The sequence below is a fragment of the Sturnira hondurensis genome, unplaced genomic scaffold (assembly GCF_014824575.4).
Source record: "Sturnira hondurensis isolate 20B ecotype Veracruz unplaced genomic scaffold, ASM1482457v3 Scaffold0002039, whole genome shotgun sequence".
Taxonomy (NCBI): domain Eukaryota; kingdom Metazoa; phylum Chordata; class Mammalia; order Chiroptera; family Phyllostomidae; genus Sturnira; species Sturnira hondurensis.
In genome coordinates this window covers 1,088,776-1,104,413 of record NW_028074670.1, presented here as the reverse complement: position 1 = coordinate 1,104,413, position 15,638 = coordinate 1,088,776, and the positions used below count along the sequence as shown (strand labels likewise).

General features: G+C 45.4%; 1 protein-coding gene across 1 annotated transcript; it reads right to left on the bottom strand.

Moving 5' to 3' along the window:
- Nucleotides 1-8,652: 8,652 nt before the first annotated feature.
- Nucleotides 8,653-14,591, bottom strand: FABP1 (fatty acid binding protein 1). Its single transcript, XM_037039892.1, has 4 exons — nt 14,392-14,591; nt 12,620-12,792; nt 10,798-10,890; nt 8,653-8,761 (listed from the first exon to the last, which is right to left on the bottom strand). Exons 1-4 carry the CDS (start codon nt 14,456-14,458, stop codon nt 8,711-8,713), a joined length of 384 nt encoding a protein of 127 aa, XP_036895787.1. The 5' UTR covers nt 14,459-14,591; the 3' UTR covers nt 8,653-8,710.
- Nucleotides 14,592-15,638: the final 1,047 nt, after the last annotated feature.

Sequence of the window (15,638 nt, the reverse complement as noted above, 5' to 3'; positions counted from 1 at the left end):
CCTTCTCTGCCTGCAATGAGCTTCTGTAGCTCATCTTTTCAGTCCAGCTTCTCCTCCTCACTTCTGGGAGCAGTACCAATCCTTTCTCCAAAGACTTTCCCTACATTGTGAGGTTCTTAGGGGGCTGTTCAGGATGGGTTGGCTCAGGACCCAGCCTGCTCTATCCTGGCACAGCATTGCCTGACATACAATGATGGCTTGAGAGTCAGTGGTGGGCTGGTAAATGTAACATTTGCTTATTTCCATGTTGTAAATATTCCCACCATGGCCAATGTCAAATTACCAAGCCGTATGTTGAGTTGGGAGCTGGTATTATTACTAGACAGGCACCAGCTTGGAGCAGGTTTGCCTCAGGCCGGCCTGTAGTGTGTGGGTTCTTGACTTTGTGTAGGAAAGATTTCACAACACGAGTCTAGGTGATTTTGAGAATACGTTTATTAAGCCTGGGAACCATGAAACAAAGGGGACTTAGGGTAGAAGAAGTGGCAAGAGAGAGCCTACGCAGGATGCTTTGATCCCCAGAAAAGTTATAGGAAGTGAACCAAGGTGGGGTTGTTGTTAACGCACCTGAAAGTCAGAGAAAGGGGGCCCTGGAGACAGGCTTACTGGGTAAGCCTGGGTCAAGCCGGCACTACCCGCTGTTTCTCTGGCTGCAAATTTCCTTGGGACCCTTAGAATTTAGGGGGAAATAAAAAGTTCATACCTGGGGAGGGGCTTGAGCATGCTCTGGAGTGAGACCTGGCTGTGTCTTTGCCCTGAGGGCTTTTATATTTTCTCTTCTGGTGAGAACCTTAGAGGAGGGTTTTAGCAAAACACTCATTAGTTTTGTAGTTGCATTTTAAAAAATATGCTGTTTCAAAAGAAGCACATAGGGGGTTTGGGGATATTCTTCGGTCCATTATACTGTTTCACTTTTATCTTAGGTCTGCCCGGCTTTTAAGGGCATTCTTGTTATTGTTTCCTTGGCTTCATTTGTCCTTGGGGTTTAGCCGACATTAACTGGGTCTTTGTCCTTTATTTCCCAGGCCAGGGAGACTTAAGCTGTGTATTCTCTGGTGAGGGAGGAGCGGCATGAGCCATTCGCTTTCAAGTGTCCTTGGTTATGGGAGATAAGTTCTTGCTGGATGCAAGCTGCTCAGACTGTTTGGCCCTGTTGGATTTTTGTGTCTCAGTTTCCCCTTCCATTGCCTAGGAATTTTTCTAGCTTTTCACTATCCCGCCTCAGTACTACCTAGCTCCAGCGCACCATTGCATGTGACTCAGGTCAGTTGATCAGACCCTTGCCAGGACCCTTCTGAATTGGAGAAAGAGGAGTCCCTGCTCTTCCTGGGAATGCAAGCTCTCAATTTGTCACCCTGGAGGTGCTGGTAGTCATGCTCACTGCTGTTGGAAAGTTCTGGAAGAACATTGCTGGCATTGAGGGAGAAAAGAGAAAAGGGAGTTGATAGAAAAGTATTGATAACATTGTTATTAGGCTTTGGATTTACCTAGTCTTTCCAGTTACACGAGTTAGTGAACCACCTCTCTCCCCAACCCCACGTTAATTCTGGCCTAAGCCAGTTTAAATGGCTTTCTTTTACTTGTAACTAAAGGAGTTTCCATCACGCTGATTTGTCTTCATTTGCCCCTACATCCCTTTCCCATCCTTCTCTGCCCTGCTCTCTGCCCAGAAAGGCTGACCTCTGCTTGCTCAGCCAATAGGAGGCACCAGCAGGAGACAGGAGGCAGGAAGAGAGAGGAGTCGGGTGTTACTCCCTGCCGCAGCCCGCTGCGGTAGACGTGGATCACGAAGTGAGGCGAGGGACTAAAATAATGGAGAGGACCATAGCTCTGCTGGCATATGGCAACTTTATTCAAGCAACAGCTGTCTTAAATACAAACTGTTAATGCCTGAAGCAAGACTGCAGGGAACTAGAAACAATATTGTTTTTCAAAGTTTGTGCACTCCCTTAAGCTACCAAGGGCAAGAAGTTCTCATAACCATCTGGGAACATGACACCTGCGCCAGAGCCTTGTTGTGTCCTTCAAGGCTGGGAACTAAAAGGTTAGGAGAGTGTCAAGGTACCCGCCGGCTCCAGGGACCAGAAACCAAGTTCGTCCACCATTTTCACAGTGGAGAACTCTGTCCTTGGCCCCCTTAAGGCCTGGCGGACCCCCACAACTCCCCACCACACTCTACCTTTTCTGCCCCATCCCTGCCCGGCCAGTGTTCAGCTCCTTCTGGGTGGCTGTCTTATGGCTCCAGCCTTCACTGAGCTTCAGGAATGCTGGTGCCCATGTTGCTCCTCAGGCCTATGGGTGGTGATGGCTTTCTGTGCTTGCTAGTCCTTGGGCACCTCACTTGTGTTGGTTTCCTTTACTCTAACTACACCTTTATAAATGGTGCTTGCACTAAATTTGCATCAGGAGAACATTTCTGAGTGTGCTTATTTACTGCAGTTACATCCCTGACATATATCTTTCTAACACATTTCTCACATCTAATTACTAGGGCCCATTGATTCCAATTCTTACATGCTCTTGAGCCTTTCTGCTTTGCTCCCTTCTCCCAGGCACTCCCTTCATTCAGGCTTTCGACCTCTCTTGCCTGGACCATTGCTGCCATCTCTTAATGGTCTCTTTGTGTTCATCCTTGGCCTTTCTCATGATCTCATCACCATGGCCAGAATAATTTTTCTACAGTGCCTTTAGTTCCATGCTATTCTTGTAGCTGAAAACCCTTCAACAATACCCTGCGATCTCCAGGATCAAGTTCAAACTTCTTACTCCAGAGTAAAGGATATTCATGTCAGAGACTCTGTCCTTTTCTGCCTCATCTCTTGCCAAGCCTTCATTTATGCCACACCTTCTGGCCAAAAAATATCCTTGGGTGCTTTGTGAGTCGGGGGTAATGTTGGCTCCTCTGAGACATTTTCCCGGGTAGCCAGGGTCTGGAGCTGGTGCACGCCCGCATCATGCCGTGAATCATACTGTCGCCATGAGGATCATGGGTTGGCCTCCCCGGGAGACAAGTCTCCCCAGGATCATTGTCTCCTCAAAGCTTAATGATGCTCAGTGCTGATTTGGCTGAATGAGGCCAGGTTGCAAAGATAAATAAGTTCTATGTCTCTATGTTTTTCTGGTAAGAAATACTAGAAAATCATGGTATAGTCAATATGCCTGTAGTATGTAAAGAAAAAGTGCTCTGAAGATTAAGTGTGGACTAAGTTAGACCTCTTTCTCATAAAAAAATAAGAAAAACAACCACTTTCTTTACTCTCATAGCAATCAGTTAAAAAAAAAAAGAAAATATACATCTTACCCACTCCCACCAGAAATGTCTGCTTTTGTGTGGACACAGCCTGGCTCTTCGCAAACCAAGTGGCTCTCAGGCAACACTGCCTGTTGGTGGGATGCGTGCAGGGCACTTGAAGCAAAGGCAGAAGGGTCAGAGAGAAGAGAGGTCAAGTAAAAATAGCTGATATAACCAACAGCTGTTTATTCATTTTATTTAAAGCAGGCTTCAGGCCCAAAGTTCATTGGGCACCTGTACAAAATCTAAATTCGGTATCTAAAATTTATTTTCCTTTTTAGGTGAAAACGCAATCTTTTTCTAAACCCAGGGTTGTTCTCAGTTAGAAGGAGACTTTGGGAACTTTTTCAGCTCCCTGCAGGCCTTGCTGAGAAGACCTCATTTCTACCATTTCCCTCCTCCCGAGTCTGGAGAGTCCAAGGACTCAGCGCCACCGCTGACGCTGGGTAGTCCCAGCAAACTGCTCTTCCTCTCCGTGCCTCTCCATCCCTGATGTTTCTCTGGGCAGAACAGAGTTTCTGCTAATGGTCTGAGTGTCAAACCCAACCTCAGTTCCCTGAGGAATCCTGGTGGCAATAATAACATGATTCATTTAAATGGCACTTGCCTTGTTTCACAGGCTCCTTATAAAAGCCATGAGAGAAGGTATTGTATTGCCCATTTTACAGATGAAAAAACCATAGGTCTAAAATTATGGATTAGTTGAAATATATCTTCAAGCCCAATATTTTTACTTTACATCACCTGCTCTTTAAAAATTCATTACTCACTTAAAAATAGTAGTTGCACAAAACCATTGTCTTGTGAAAAATTCAAACAATATAAATAATGCAAAAAGGTCTCTTGACCTCCCACCCAGTTTCTGTTCTCACTGTAGGATAATGGCTATTACATCACCATCCATGGTTACATACATATGTGTGTATCTGTAGAAATAGATCATTTTGTTTCACATTGTAATAATATTTACATGAATGATATTATTCTGAAACTTGCTTTACATTTTTTAATCCTCACCTGAGGATATGTTTATTTAGAGAGATAGGAGGGGAGGGAGATATAGAGAGAGAAACACTGATTGAGAAGAAATATCGATCAGCTGCCTTCTGCCTCCTACACATGCACCAGCCTGGGATTGAACCTGCGACGTAGCTGTGTGTCCTGACTGGGAGTCAGACCTACAACATTTTGGTGTGCGGAAAAATGCTCCAACCAACTGAACCACCTTGCCTTTAAAAAAACAAAAAGCTTTGTCTTACAGCTAGGTCTATGACAGTACCTGCAGATCTGCCTTGTTTGTTTAATCCATTATAGGTTATTTCAGAGTGTGGCTGTACCAGAGTTTATCCATCCTATTTTACTGATGGGAACTTGTTTTCAGTTTTTCACTGTTGCAGCTTTATATGCTTGTTTGTGCCTGTGTTGAAACATCTCTCTGGGAGATATAAAACAGTGGCATTGCTAGGTGTTAGGGAAGTCATGCTGAAAAATCGGTGAATCGTGTTAAACAGTGCTGCATTCGGGCTGTACCCGTTTACCTCTGCACCACCTTGCAAACACTGGGTGTTACCAATGTTTTTACTTTTTACCAGCTTGGTTTGTGAAATGACATCTCATCTTGGAGTCCTCCTTCCTGATTACTATGAGACTAAACATATTTCATATCGTGAATTCCTTATTAATGTCCTCAGCCCACCTTGCCATTGTCTTACTGGTCTTATTAATTTGGGGTAGGTTTTTATATGCAGTCTATTAACTTCTGTTATGTAAGCTACAAATATCTCCACATTGTTGCTTTTTTTGAAACTGTTTACAGTGTATTTTTTCATGTAATATTAAAAATTTTTGAGATACTAAAATGAATTAATCATTTTCTTCATGGTTTTTGCAGTGTTTAAAAAAGGCTTCTATAATTCAAGTTATTTACCTACTATGATATCTATTTCTAATAGTTCATATTTATTCATTTAGCACTTTATAGGGTATTTATTTTTGTTAAGGGTATATTGTAGTATGTCATTGTTTGTTTTTTTTCTTGAGGGAGATGGCACTTAAATCACAAGGGGAATGAGAGGTTGTTTAGCTCGACTGGTGTGTATATTGGGTTGGCCAAAAAATTCTTTTGTTTATTTCTGTAAGATGACTCTAATAGTGCTTGGTTGTCTTTGATTTCATTCAAAACTTTTTGTTAGATTGTATTGTGACAGCTATTATAACAGTATGCATTTAAAAATCTTATCAAAACTGGTGAATTTTTGTATAGACATTTTAATATTGAAGAAGGGAGAAAATATACACCATTTTCGGCATATTATGCTTTATTATTTTAAGAAAGGTAAAAATGCAACTGAAAAGCAAAAAAGCACTCGTGCAGTGTATGGAGTGCTGTGACTGACCCCAGGTGTCTAAAGTGGTTTGCAAAGTTCCGTGTTGGAGATTTCTGTCTGGACGATGCCCCGTGGTTGGGTGGAGCAGTTGCAGTTGACAGAGACCTTGGGACGTTGACTGGGAACAACCACCGTTCTGCCGTGCAGGAGATAGCCAACATACTCAGCATCTCCAAATCAATAACGTTATTGGTGAAAACGAAAAATGTGTCTTTTATCTTAAGAAAAAAACCACACAAACTTTTTGGTCAACCCAATGTTATAGGAAAGAGTGTGCAGCTAGAGGAGGTGGGGCAGACTGTGTTCGAGCAAGGGTCTGCAAGCTACCGTCCGCAAGTCAGATCTGATCTGATTGTCATTTGTTTCTGTGCAACGTGTGAGCTAAGAATGGTTCTCATGTGTTTAAATGATTAAAAAAACCCAAAAGACTATTATTTTATATAACACAAAATAACATATAAAATGATACGAAATTCAAATTTCAGTGTCCATGAGTAAAGTTCTACTGAAACATAGCTATGCCCATTTGTGTATCGTCTGTGGCTGCTTCTGTGCTACAACAGTGTCACTGAGGAGTTGTGACAGAGACTGTATAGGCCACACTGAAAGTATTTAATCTCTAGCTTTTTACAGAAAAAGTTGACTCACCCCCGATATAGAGATTTGAGTGCAGGTTTAGGACTATGACTCGAGTGCTAGGCAATGTACAAGGAAGCATGTGATCAGCACCGTTTACGAAGGAGAGTACTGTTAGCTGGGTGGAGGTTTGGAGACAAGAGAGAGAGAGGCAGGGAGATGCCTTGAGTTGACTGTGAAATAACCTAAGTAACAAGTAATCGGGTTTCAACTCTAGAAGTTGGAAGAGGAGGGGAAAATGTGGCAGATTTACTTATTAATTCATTTATTATTAAGGTACTGTGATTTATGATAATAAGTATATATTTGATCTTCATTCCTAGTCCTTGAAACAGGGCTCCTAAAACCCTTGTAAATTCCTGAGAGATAAAGTCACTGGGAGCATCTTTTGTTCTAATGGGGTGCCCGTGGGTGGGCTCCTGGGTGGCTCCTGGGTGGAGGCTGGTCACCAGCAAGGCAAAGCAACAAGAAAGACCAAGGTTGTACTTTTCAGCTCCACCTCCCACTTCTTCAGAGAGGGAAAGGGGCTAGAAATGCAGTTAACAAATGGTCATGCCTACATGAGGCAGCCTCCATGAAATCCCAATAACGTGGGGTTCAGAGAGCTTCCAGGGGGAGGATACACTTATGTACTGGGAGGCTGGCATACCCCAACTCCACAATATGTGCTTGGGACCCTCCCAGGCCTTTTCCTATGTGTTTCTTCATTTGTATTTTTTATCATGTCTGTTAATAAAATGATAAATGTGTTTCCCTGAGTTCTGTAAGCTCTTCTAGCAAATAATCAGATCCAAGGTGGAGGAGGACATGGGAACCTCTGATCTGCAGCCAAACCAGATAAAGTGTGGGTAACCTGGGGCCTACTACTCATGAGTGGCATCTAAAGTGTGTGGGAGGGACCTGGCAGGGCGGCTCAGTTGGCTGGAGTGTCGTCTGTGCACTAAAAAGTTATGGGTTTGATCCCCAGTTGGGACATGGACGGGAGGCAAACAATCAATGTTTCTCTGTCACACAGATTTCTCTCTCTCTCCCCCACTCTGAAATCAATAAATATATCCTGGGGTGATGATTAAAAAATAATGAAGAGTGTAGGAGTGTGGTGGCCTCATGAGACTGAGCCCTTCCCTTGTGGGACCTGACACTATTTCTGGGTAGACAGTCAGAATTGACTTAAATTGTAGCACACCCAGCTGGTGTCCTAAAATTGCTTAGTGTGGTGAAAAGCCCCACGTATCTGGTGATCAGAAATGTCAGAATCACTTAAAGTGTTCTGTGTGAAAGTGGAGGAGAAAAACTGGATTTTCCCAAAATAGTGTCTTTGTTGAGAACTTCCTGTGAGCTGGGCACAGTTCTGGGAGCTGAGAAATGTGATAAAAGTGGAAATGGTAGAGGTGGGCAGCTCTTTGGAGACGGGGAGTGAGCACCGTTAGTTCACTAGGGCTGCCATAATGGAACACTATAGACTGGGTGTGTTACGTTACCGCCTGGAGGCCAGAAATCTGAGAGTAATCTTTAGAGCCACGTTCCCTCTGAAGGCAACGACCCATTCTAGGCCCCTCTCCCAGCTTCTAGTAGTTCCTTGGCTCACGGCAGCACGACTCCAATCTTCACAAGGTGTGCTCCCCAGGGAGGTGTCTCTGTGTCCAAATTCCCCTTTTAATAAGGAGACCTGTCATATTGGACTAGGGGCCCAACCTTTAGTGCATGACCTTATTTCAATTTAATTAGCTGTATCTGAAATGACCCTATTTTGAGATAAGTTCATTCTGAGGTTATGGATGTCAACATGTAAATTTGGGGGAGATGCAACTTAACTGGTAACAACTACCAGGGCCTGGTACAAGGCAAAAAAAATCATTTTTCTCCCACATTCTGCCTCTGTTCATAGCATAAAGAGAATTTCCTTTTGAGCTTCCTTTATTTACGTGTCTTACTAAGCTCCTTACTCAGCCCTTCCCTAGGAGGGAGACTTCTTCATCTGGTGGGTCAGTGCCTGCCCTTTTTGTTCATGTCCACTGATGGGTGAGGCTGCCATGGCTACACTCCTGGGCACAGTCCTCCTTTGTCTGCCCAGCATGCCTACTCTCTGTCCCCACGTGGAGCCACCTTCTGAGCCAGCATACCACATATCCTCTTGCTCCAGCTCCTAGGAAAGACCACTCGTGGGCTGTTCTACAGATCCAGCTGATACTTCACGTTTCTTATAAGGTGGCCTGAGTGGACAGCCTGGGGTCCACTTCAGACTACATTATCAAAGTTTATGAGAAAGGGTATCCATGCTTACTGATATCAATAACACCATCAATGACAGGCCATCAAGAAGAAAAGACATTTTTAAAAACAAAGTTTATTACATTAATTTTATACAGTAAAAGAATACGAAATGCAGACTTGTCTAAATTCTCTTGCTGAATCTCTTGAAGACAATGTCACCCAATGTCATGGTCTGCAAGTCAGAAAAGAAGTCATGTAATGTCCAGCTGATGTTGCATTGTAAAAATAACTAAGTTATGGCTGTCGCTCTAAATAACAACCCAAAGATTCCCCTGCTTTGTATAGGATGAGAGAAAGGGTGGGCAATCTTTTCTAAAATCCCACGCCAAGTTTTTGTCACTTTGCTCCCTCACATGGAGAGTGGTCCTGACTTTCATTGAATTCTTCTCTGTGTTAATGGCTGTTAGAGCAAGACCATCCAAAGCAGTCTTGTCCAATCCAATTTTTCAAAGCTTCATCAAGTGCCTGCTATGTACCGAATGTGTGTTGAACAGCAAGGAAACACACACATGGAAACACTGAGGCACCCAGCCTGGAACACAGTAGGCAAAGCACAATTTTCCTCCCCTAGCTGTGAAGCATATAAAAAATGAGTTTCTTGGGCTCATCAGTTTTTGAGTTTTTCAGGTATGTTTCTTCTCCTCCCATCCCCCCTCCCCCTGATTCTCTTGAACAAGACTGCGATGATGATGTGGGATAATGTCATCGGAGTTAAAAGGAGTCTCTTAGCTTCAGCAGCAATGGAATGGAATAGAAAGATTTGGGTTCTACAACTCATTGTAGATGACCTTGGACAGGTCGCCCTGTCTATTAAATCTCTTATCCTGCCTCCCTCACAGGAGATGTGAGGATTAGAGGAGATGGAGAATGTTAAAAAACATTGGTCAGGGCTAAGTCCAGAACAGATCATCTCTTGCTCTGCTGTGAATGCGCTGGGGTGGGGGCGGGGACAGCACGTTTCATGGCTGACTCTCACACTCTCCTGACTTGAGGGATTTTTCCACTTGAACCGAGTGATGACAGACTCATCGGGCAGTGTTCTGCCTTCTGTTACTGCCTGAAACACAGCCCGAGAGTAGGGAAGGGCCAGGGGTCATAAGTGATGGAGAAACACTGTACTGAATCAGAGACAGACATGGCCAGCAGCCAGGCACCAAGGATGATGTGGCTCACATGACAGTGTGCCAGCATCATAAGCTGCCATAAAGTCACCATGGATATGATCCTCCTTATAAATGACAAAAAGGCAAAGTCATTTTTTGAGTGCCCTGGGCTTACAGGGCACATAGAGGTCTCTGTGGCTTCCTGGTTAGTGCTGAGGCAGAAGAGAAAGGTTTGGCTAATAATTATTGCAATACTATAAAATAGGAAAAACAATGAAAGGGCCCAACTTTTGGCCAAACAAAGCCTTTCTCACATGTGGGTTCTGTGTCAATGGGAAGGGTTGTCCTGTGAATCAGAGGCCCATGGGAGGGGGGCTCTGCTTTTTAGCCTAGGAGTGTGTAATGGGGCCATACCACGGTAGAGACTGAGGAAGGTGGGCTGTGCATGACTCTATGTCTCCTCCTGCCAAGCACCTCTCCTGCACCATCTTATTTAAAGGAAGAGCATGGCAATGAGAGAGAAGGTGTGAGGAGGCTGCAGTGGAGAATTCTGACCAGGAAAGTGGTGGTGGAGGGACAGCCTGAGGGAACCAGGAGACATGGGGAAGCACCAGCTCGGGCCGTTGCCAGCACATGTGGTCTTCGGTGAGTTAAAAAAGGGTGCTCCTTCCTCAAGACAATCTTCTTTTATCTGTTGGAAATCGACCCTAATGCACTGTACTGGTTTTGTTAGACTAATACTACTCACTAGGAGACACTGCCAAATTATAATAAATATGCAAATCTAAACTGCCTATAATGGGAGTGGCCCCCCTAAGGTTGTGCAGTGGTACAACTGTGAATGAGAGCCCTGAGAGACTAACCCCACACAGAGGAACCCCAGTGCTGTCATTCCCTGGCTATTTGTTGTCTAAGTTTCCCCATTTAGAAAATTCAGGGAAAATTGGGGAGAATGTGTGTTAACTGTCCGGCATATAACGGGTCCTCAGTAAGTGGTAGCAGAGAGACTGACACCGGGAAAGGTGGTGGGGAAGGCTGCTCCTCACTCTTCACCTTTTTTCTTCCCTCTTGCACTAGAAGCAGCAAGTTCAAGGCACCAACTTACATGGGTGATTGTGTCTCCATTGAGTTCGGTCACGGACTTGATGCCTTTTAAAGTTGTCACCAGTTTATTCTCACCTTCTTTCTGAACCACTGTCTGCAGGGGACAGAAGAGATAGCCTGAGAAGAAGGGTCTGGGCAGGGAGCAAAACACCTCCTTGCTAACGAGGTTGGCTCCCCTGCATGGGTCTCTGCTCACAAAACCACACCACTCATCTCTATATAAGGCCAGCCTCCCAGCTCTCGGGCTCTAAACAGAAGTGAGGTGCATTTAAGAACTAAAGAATACATCAGGGTTTCTTTTGTCAGACTTGTAATTTATGGTATGCAATCTAAAAATCAGCATTAGACACCTACATGGCTCAAACGCAAACACTAAAGAGAAATTGAGTAAAATCTTGATTCTCCAAGATAACAGAGGGAGGTAATAGCGAATTTCAAAACCTGTCCAGTTGGGAGAACACATATTTTGCTTTGGCATGCATTATTCCTTCCTTTCTTACTGTGGCACCTTTCTCAAGCTTTATGCATCCAGGGAGAGGCGACAGAAATCCAGGAAGATGTAACAGGGAGCAGAAGACACTGGTCAAGGTTTAACATTTGTCTCCAAAATGGATACTTGGAAAAGGCCAGTGGTAAAACCCATGACCACCTGCCTCTTCCCATGAGCATATCAAAAGAATTTTTCTCCTAAATTTTTGACAGATTTCTTGACCTGTAATGTTGTAGCTGGAGAGGCAGAAATAAAGCCTGATCAGACGAGGTAAGACTAAGCAATGTGCTGAGCCCACTGCACAGAGTTATCGGGAGGGGAGGGGTGAGGATGGCTGCTCAGTGGTGCTGGCTGTGCTGGGGTTTGTGGAGTTTCTCAGGGAGGAAGAAAGGCTCCTGGTGATGGGCACCCCAGTGCCTGGATCTCCCGGCCATCTCCCGCTGACCACTCACATAGCCCACACCCAGAACTCATTACACACCTGAACCACAGCCCAGTGGAAGTGAGGTTGCCCTGCCTTCAGTCTGGGAAGGAAGACCATGCCTATTTCACAGATGAGGTAGCTGAGGCCAGGGGCTCAGTGATCCCTCTGAAGGTTTGATCTGAGTGTCTGGCTGGGGCCCTGATACTCTGGTTTTGGCAGCACCTCCTCCAGGCAGACTGTCTCCATGACTACCAGCTCGAGNTCTCCCGCTGACCACTCACATAGCCCACACCCAGAACTCATTACACACCTGAACCACAGCCCAGTGGAAGTGAGGTTGCCCTGCCTTCAGTCTGGGAAGGAAGACCATGCCTATTTCACAGATGAGGTAGCTGAGGCCAGGGGCTCAGTGATCCCTCTGAAGGTTTGATCTGAGTGTCTGGCTGGGGCCCTGGTACTCTGGTTTTGGCAGCACCTCCTCCAGGCAGACTGTCTCCATGACTACCAGCTCTAGGCTTAGCAAAGCACAGTTTACTTTACCTTGGACTCAAGAATGACTTCAGGGCTCTGTTACGGGTTTTTTATTGACCCCCCCCACTTGCTCACTTTTGGGTCTGAGAGAACCCAAGACTTAGATTCTTGCTCTGTGCCTTGTGTCCCACATCTTCCCTATTGGGAAAGCTTGGATTCTTGGGCCAGAGCACCCCTGGGCAGTCCTCAGGGAAGATTTCCCTAAGAGCTTCTTCCCTAAGAGCTGTCTCTGTCTCTCTGCTTTTCACCCCAGAAGTAAGTTCAGAGATAGGGTATCCACAGTGGGAATTGTGAGGTGGGACCCTTGAGGGAGGAAGCCTTGGGGCCAGGCTCCAAGGAAAGTCCGGAAGCAGAGTGTACCTTGAGGGAGACTCCTACCTTGACTTTCTCCCCAGTCATGAGCTCTATCTCACATTCCTCCCCCAAGGTGAACTCATTGTGGATCACTTTGGACCCAGCAGTGATGGTAAGCTTGAAGTGGTTCCCATTCTGCACGATTTCCGACACTCCCTTGATGTCCTTCCCCTTCTGGATGAGGTCGTCAGGCAGTCCTGGTAGAAACTTTTTGAGATTAGAGACGGGCAGAGGTGGGGGTTGCAAGGCAACGGTCACAAGAGAAATTGTAGAATGAGGGGAGAGGGAGGTGCTTGTCTTCCTGGAGACCACGGGTGTGTACTGGAGTCCTGTGGGCAGCATGGGCTTTGACCTTTGAAAGGAAAGGCCAGGGGCCTAATTTGACCTGCCCTGCCCAGCCCATTAGGTTGCTAGTTGGTTTATAAAAAAGACACACCTCTGGCCTGAAGGACCTCTCCCCTAGTGAGCACCCTGCTTCTTGCTCACTCTCCTTCCTTACTCCTCCTCACTTAACTCCCAGAGACTTTCCTCTTTGAGTACAAGCATCTCACCCTCCACACCCAGTGAGATGGTGGGGAGGGCTGGGCGGTAGTTAAAAGTTATGGCAGAGCAACACGCACCCGCTGGGACTGCCCTCATACCCACCTATCCACCTAGTCCTATCCTGACCTCTGCTCTCAAGTTTCTCAAGGAAAAATATCAGGAATCCCTTGCCCTGAGACAGAGATTTACAAATTTCAGACCATGTCTATGGTGTTATAGGAATTGAGGTTCACAAAACCATGTGTGTTGATAGTGTGAGGGGGTCTTGTTGCACAGGTGAGGGAAGTGAGACACAGAGCGGTGGCATGACTGGCCCTGCAGGAGAAGACCCAAGCTCTCTGCTGGCCCTGAAGGTCCTCCCCTCTGTATTTGCTGTCTTGCCCACCCTGTTCCCTCTTGGCCCCCTTCCCTGTCACACTGCCCCTTTGCTCACAATGCTTCCTCTACCTGAAGCACAACCCCTTTCCCAGTCTCCTCGTGGATACCTGCTCATCTTCCAAGAGTTATCTAAAGCTCACTTTCACCACCATCAAACCTCCCCCCACTCAGGCCCTCCCATGAGCACCACATCCTCCCACACAGTCCCCTGAAGGGCACAGGGAGTTAAAATGGGGTCTCTGGGAACAGGTGCCGGCTTCAAATCCTGCTGCAAACACTTCCTACCTGAGTGACCTAGGTTGGGATTACTTAACCTTTCAAGGCCTCAGTTGTTTTGACTGTAAAATGGAAACTATAATAGTACCCAACTCAGTATTTTTTTATTGAGGATTCAATAGGATGTTGTATATCAATGGCTTATCATAGTGCCTGGCACTGGTCAACATTAGGAGATTCTTCATCGTATTTATTTCTTCTCTTTTTTCTCTCTAAACTGTGACTTTGGGAATGTGACTCCATTGTTATCTGCTTATCTTGTATCTTCCCAGAAAAGTGCTGAGAATGTGCTTGGCCTTGAATCAATCTGCTAGAAGAACGAATGAATGAGTAGAGTCACACAGAGTCACTAGCAGAGGTGGCCTCAGTCCAAATCAGACCCTAGTTCAGTGCTCTTTCCACTTGCCCATGGAGTGGCCTTGCCTAGTGAGTACTAGCACAAGCTACAAGTGACTGCAAAAGTAACAAGTATACCATGGCCCCTGGTCTGCATAAAGCCTGACTCTCTCCTCTCATCCCAATATTGAACCTACATTTGTGACTGGACACCACCTACTGGGCTAGACCCTTATCACCTTGGCACCCAACTCCTCACTTACCTATTGCTTTCATGAAGGGCTCAAAGTTTTCCTGGTTCTGCAGTTGGTACTTGCCGGAGAAACTCATGGTGGCAACGAGGTTCCGTCCACAGCTGATCAGCAGCTCTGTTAGTGAGGCTATCCTCTGCGGGTTGATTTATAGCAGGCTCTTCCCCCTCTGAATGTTGGCCATAGGTCTTCATCTATCACCTCCGTTATGGCCAGGTTCAAATATTAACTTGAGAGCAACGGTCAATAATAAAAAAAATGGGCACAGCAGAGATTTGCCCTAATTCAGCAAACATTAACAGTATCAATCAAGGGTTAAGCCCTGTGGTCCTGCAGCCTTTAAGGGGCTACCCTCCCATGAAATATGTGTACACATGGGTATGTATACATATCTATGCACCTATGTTTGAGTGTGTGCATATAGTGTGTGTACCTAGAGCTAGACAAACATAAAAATACCAAGAACCCCTTTAAATTCAAAACTTCACATTATTTACATAACCTTATGGGCTCTTCCCATCTTTATCATTACACAGACCTAATTTTTACAAAGTTATCATTAGCCCCTAAAGCTGTTTTGTATTCTGGGATTTCCTCCTTGATGAGTATGGCCTCCTCCACAGTCCAAATCAGTCTCCTTTTTGAGATGTTAAAGTGGTACATACTATAGGGAGATGTAAACCATTTAAACCAGCTGTGTGGGAATTGAGGTGCATTTTATCGGTAGTTACAAGGTAATGGAAAGGAAGATGTAGTACCTGCTGGGCAACTGAATACACCAGGGACACCCATACCTACATGTTTGCTTTTGCTCTGCTTTCCATGCCTGTCTTTCCCACCTGTTCACCTCCTCTATGAACTCTCTTGGCTCCTAGAGCATGCAGCCAATATTTATATTCTAATTTTCACTGGGATGATTTCTCTACGTATTCTTTTTCACTGTACTTCTTCCTTGGTATTCCCAATACCTGACACTTGGTAAGTGTCCAAATAATGATGGGTCAGCACATAAGGCCATCAAAAGATAATGAGGCCCTGGATCTTATTGTTAAATGAAAATAAGAGTTATAAAGAGATATAGAGTAGTCAGTTTGGCAACCTCCTCAAATCATGGAATCAGTGGGGCAGGGCAGCAAGGAGATCGGGGTGTGTGTGTTTGTGCGTATTCTAATGGGGCTGGGCTTGGCTGATAGTCTGTGTGAGAGGATGGCAGTAGGGCTGGCTACATGTCGCCCCAGGCTGAGAGCTAGCTACCCTCT

What these genes read in the sequence shown, in the direction of transcription:
- FABP1 (XM_037039892.1), bottom strand. Translation starts at nt 14,458, where the DNA reads ATGAGTTTCTCCGGCAAGTACCAACTGCAGAACCAGGAAAACTTTGAG. An exon ending in GCCCTTCATGAAAGCAATAG is followed by an intron (nt 12,793 to 14,391) that starts GTAAGTGAGGAG and finishes AGTTTCTACCAG; the next exon opens with GACTGCCTGACGACCTCATC. An exon ending in TGACTGGGGAGAAAGTCAAG is followed by an intron (nt 10,891 to 12,619) that starts GTAGGAGTCTCC and finishes TGTCCCCTGCAG; the next exon opens with ACAGTGGTTCAGAAAGAAGG.